Source organism: Apium graveolens, chromosome 9 (assembly GCF_009905375.1).
Source record: "Apium graveolens cultivar Ventura chromosome 9, ASM990537v1, whole genome shotgun sequence".
NCBI classification, from domain to species: Eukaryota; Viridiplantae; Streptophyta; class Magnoliopsida; order Apiales; family Apiaceae; genus Apium; species Apium graveolens.
In genome coordinates, this window is record NC_133655.1 from 278834825 (window position 1) to 278840167 (window position 5343).

The 5343-nt window shown below is 35.9% G+C and overlaps 1 protein-coding gene across 1 annotated transcript; it reads right to left on the reverse strand.

Moving 5' to 3' along the window:
* Positions 1-1505: 1505 nt before the first annotated feature.
* On the reverse strand, positions 1506-4975 carry LOC141682927 (uncharacterized). The gene is made up of 2 exons (XM_074487613.1): positions 2544-4975; positions 1506-1604 (listed from the first exon to the last, which is right to left on the reverse strand). Exon 1 carries the CDS (start codon positions 4806-4808, stop codon positions 2700-2702), a length of 2109 nt encoding a protein of 702 aa, XP_074343714.1. The 5' UTR covers positions 4809-4975; the 3' UTR covers positions 1506-1604; positions 2544-2699.
* Positions 4976-5343: the final 368 nt, after the last annotated feature.

A 5343-nucleotide genomic window follows, 5' to 3' on the forward strand; every position in this document is an offset into this window, starting at 1 on the left:
AGTACATAATTCTGGAGTTTGAGCAGTATTAGTAACAGGTGTTGTTGATGGATTAGTTGCTGTTGGAGCTTCTAAGTAAAGTATTTCAGGCACAACCAGGTTCTGAACATCAATTTCAGCACTTGTGCCTGGATCAACAGGAGATAAAGCCTTTTGAACAGGAGACACAGATGTGTTTGCCATTTCAATAGCAGCTTCTTGATTTGGAGTTAATGGAGAAGCAGTGGCTTGAGCAGATTCCTTTTCTTGTGAGATCAGAGATTTCTGATCTCCTTCCTTAGCTGCTGCTTCATCATCATCTGAAACTGGCCTTTTAGCTCTCTGTTTCTTGTAACTCTTTGAAGGTATGGATTCCTTGGGAGTTTCAGCAACAATCATTCTTCTAAGCCTTTTGAGAAGCCTAGATCCCCCAATTGCAGAATCCTTCTGAGAAGGAACTTTCTCAGCTTCTTTGACAACAGGTTCTGATGTAGAAATGTACCAGCACTCCTAGTTTCATCACCAGAAGAAGCTACCAAACGCAGACTTATCAAATCATTCGAAACCTAAAATACATTACAAAACAAGAAAACTCATTAGTAAAATCCAATTAAATTCCCACAAAATAAATATCAATTCTTGAAGCTATAATGCAAATTACCCTGCAAGAGTCTGAAAGGTGAAGCACCACACAAGCAATCAAAAGGGTAAGATATTGATGATAAATGAGCTTCATGTCCCCGCTTTACAGGCCCTAAAAAATCAAGTCTTGAAGCTGTAAAGATAACAAGATTTATATAGACACACAAATGCACACACAGAAGTTAGTCACTACCAACAAATGTCAGGATGAGTGTTGAAATTGAAGTATAGAAATGAAGTAAAATGGTAAAAAAAAATTGTTCTTGAAAGCAAGCTGGAGCTAGTGCAAGAAGTCACACATTTTAACTACCAGTACTATTTTTTTTTTTTTTGCTAAATAACTACCAGTACTATTTATTTTACAGGTTGCACTTTTTGATTAAGTTGTTTTTTTCAATTTAAAAATGAGATTCAAATTTGTTATAAAAATAGGCCGATTTTCAAAAAATTGTCCATAAATTGCTTAAAAATCGGTTTAAAATATTTATTTGATTGGATCAATTTTTGATAAATCGTCAATAAATCGTAAATCATAATCTCAACCTAATAGTTTCGATTTCCGAAATGTGTAATCAAGTATCTAATTGGTAATGTTATTATCGGTTTATCCAATTCATATTATTTTTTTGGAGAATTTTTCTATTTTACATTTTTTATGTAAAATAATTTTCTTATAAAAATAATTAATATTTATGTATATATATATATAAAGGACAAAAAATATTGGGGCCCTTTATATGTGGGGGCCTAAGCGAACGCTTAGTTGGCTTTACTGTTGAGCCGGCCCTGCCCCAGATTCTCTGAATTTCACATATTACATATCATTGTTGGAACTATTGGAGTTCAATGTACCGACATGCTTCACTAAGTTGGGAAGATAAAGTCATGGTTAAGTTTAAGTCATTGTTGGTACCATGATCATCAACAGGCGCCGAGGAGGCCCCTATTGTATGTTGTAATGCAACCGGTTGTCTCGCTATAACCTGCACGAAAAATGTTGTCTGACATTATTTGCGAGTCCCTCATGATGCATGTTTTGGGAGAAGATAAAATGGCTTAGTTTCAAGAAACATGAAGTTCAGTGAATTGTGTCTCCTGTGCTTGGACAACAATCTACAGCATATTCATCTTAGTTGTTGCAATTTCCAAATAGTGGACTAGTGATATCCACTTGATCATCACCCCTGCGACTTGCTAGATATCCTCAATTCAGTTTACTATTAGAAGTGATAGTGAGGTTATGACTATTCTACTCTTTACCCTCACATCTATTACCCCCCTCAGGCTGTTTTGTTCACCCACCTGGAAGTGTAGTTACAAATTGACTCTTTACTGGCACACATCCCATCTTTTTGGCCTCTTTTAACAAGCATTTATTTACCTCTTGCCATTCTTTTACAGAGCAAAACCAACTTCGCATGATTTAAAGGTTTTCTAAACACAAAATGCCCCACTCATTAAAGCATCCCAGTCCCGGATGCTGACAATGAAAATAAACAAACACCAATAATAGAAGCACATGACATCATTTGTTATAGAAGTTAAAACTTTTAGGATAATATGTCCAGAATAGACAATCCTTTGTGCGCTAAGCTCAAACAGATTTTATCCAAAAGCCTGTGTTGGTTAAGTTATCGCAGTAATGACTGATGATGCATAAATACAAAATCTTGGATCGATATTAAGAGCTAGCAGCACTTGGAAACATGCCACAAACATTAGATACATAAACAAAACATAACTGGAGCAAATTGGAAAAAAATCAATGGATAACTGAACCTGTAAACATGGTCTGAAATCTGAAGCATAATTAAATCTATAAAACTACTATCCTTTTAATAAAACGTTACAGCCTGAAATTGCCAGATACCAAAATCTACTCAAATTCAATGATGATAGAGAAAAGACACCATTTGGCATACCTTTCGCTTCCAAGAAGCAGTCAATTTAAGCACATACAACCTTCACTCTTCTTTGTTTGAACTAGGGGGTGACATAAAAGAGTTTCTCTTTCAATAATTTAAGCGAAACTAATAACTTTAGTTGGTGACCTTTCTGCTAAATTTCTGTGCATTATCCTACGCACCTCCATACAAAGTAATCACTTCCGGAAAATTCACACAGAATTCATCCACAAACCTTTTTTTAAAGTTCTCCTCACTCAGTACTATGAACGAACTCAAGGTCAAGTTATTCTTTAGTACACCCTTTGACAACAAAAACTTCACAACCAAACACCGCGGCATAGTCCACTTTTCCAAGCTATGCATAATAACAAGGGGACGATATGAAATCTGTGATATACTCCATCCTATTTTGTTAACTAAAAAGTCCATTACCCGTTCTATCTTCTCCTCTGAAGCTGTCATCATAAAGGGCTGTTTCCTAACAGCCGAAAGAATTTCTTCGTCTGACCAACCCCACTTCCTAAACAATTCCCACTTCCGCTCCCGAGTTGATTTTCTTAAAGAATAAAACAGGCGAACTGCATCAAAAAAACTTCTCTTTTCTGGATCCAACCCAAGTTCCTTAGTTTCGTCAATAATCGCTTTAAATTTCTCTGTTGGTTGTATCAAATTTCCAGTTTGGTCCCTTAACAACACCAGAATCCTATATTCAGGCACCCCGAGATTTAATAGCAAATTAAAATTAGGTATTAAAGTCTTACTTATATCATAGCTAAAAACCCTTAAATATCTCTTAACCGCGACAACCACACTCACATTATCTTTAAGAAAACTTTTTAGGAGCTCGCAAGATGGTATAATACGATTTTTTAAACCACGTTGAAGAATTCTAAGATCAGCCTCGAGCATTTCACAAAGGTCATTAGATGTAAATCCAAAGGAATGTAAATAGTCCAACTTAGGTTTGACTTTACCTATATTTAAAGATACGATTGACGGGTGCTTGTCGAACAATTTCGAAAATTGGGTATCAGTGAATCCATAATTCTCGAAAAGGCCCTTAATAGAAGTGAGTTTAGAACTAACATCTACAGAAATATTAGAAGAATTTTTAGAAGTGAGTTTAGAACTAAGTTTTTCAGACAAATTAGAAGAATTTTTTGAAGTGAGTTCAAAACTAACTTTTTTAGACAAATAAGAAGAATTCCCCCCCCTGTGAAGAAACTGGAGCTGCAACTTCAGTCTATTATCCTCTGTTACCCCGTACAAATTAAGCACTTGAGGAAATTTCACACAGAATCTATCAACATACTGTTTTCTAAATTTATCCCCACGCAGTTTTATGAACGAACGCAAGGTCAAGTCCTTCAGTACACCCTTTGACAACAAAAATTGAACAACCAAACACCGTGGCATAGTCCACTTTTCGAAGCTATGCATAATAGCATTAGGATAAGATGCCACCTCTGATGCGTTCCATCCCATTTTGTTAACCAAAAAATCCATGACCCGCTGAATCTTCTCCTCAGCAGTCATCATCATAGTAGGCTGCTTCTTAAATGCCAAAAGAATCTCATCATCTGACCAGCCCCACATCCTAAACAGATCCCATTTTCGCTCTCGAGTCTCTTTGCTTAATCCACTCCACACATTGATTGCACCTAAAAAGGGACTCTTCCCTGGATCAAACCCCATTTCCCTAATTTCTCTAACAATAATTTTAAACCTGTTGGCACTATTTAGTAAACTGGTCGGCTGTTGCTTTAGCATTGCCAAAATCCTAGAATTCGGAACCCCATAATGTCGCAACAATTCAATATTAGGTACTACTGCTTTACTCAAATCGTACTTCATCACCCTGGGGTGCTTCTTAACCAAAACAATTACGCTCTTACAATCTTTAAGCAAACCCTTCAAAATCTCACAAGATGGTTTAATATAAGCGTCTAAACTGCGCCTCATAACATATCCATTAGCTGCTAGTATTTGACAAAGGTCCCTGGACTTAAACCCATAAGAATGTAAAAAGTCTAATTTGGCTTTGGCTCTATCAACATTCAAAGATAACATAAATGGGTACTTTTCGAGTAGTTTCGAAACTTGGGTATCAGTAAATCCATAATTCTCGAAAAGGGCCTTAATACATGTGAGTTTAGAGCTAACATTTTCAGACAAATGTCTATGGGTTGAATTCAAGAAACACAAATGGGTTGAATTTAAAGAAGCAATAACAGTAGCATTCTTATTCTTGAGCATATGTTTGTATATAAAGGTAAACATATTGAAGTGAATAGTTTGAAGTTTAAGACAAGGGGCATCTTAAAAATGACATAAAGTACTAACCTTTGGGAACATATGGGTTTTGCAGTCTGCTTAGGTTGTTGTCGATGTCTGTAATAATTTTGGTGAGTGGTAAAGAAAAAGAGGGATAGTTGAAGAAAGTACAGATTTGGGCCTCTGGATTTTAGAATGGGTTGCTAAGTGGTGACATATGTAGTCATGTACAGCCCTTTTTAAGATCAAGATCACGTTGTGGGCTATGTCATAAACGGAGGTAGAATTAGGCCCGTCAATGCACCAGGTTCGGATCCGATCTATCTAAATTCATATCCGATCAATAACATATTATCAGATTTTTTTAATTGGATCAAATTTCAGGTCGGATTTTATTTAGTTAAATCCATATCCGCAGCCTCGAATCGAATCGAGTCCGATTAAATTTTCGTTCCATTGACAGATCTACTATCTACACTATATTAAAAGAGAGTACAACTAATGTCATAATTAAATATCTGATATCATTAAATTATATGTG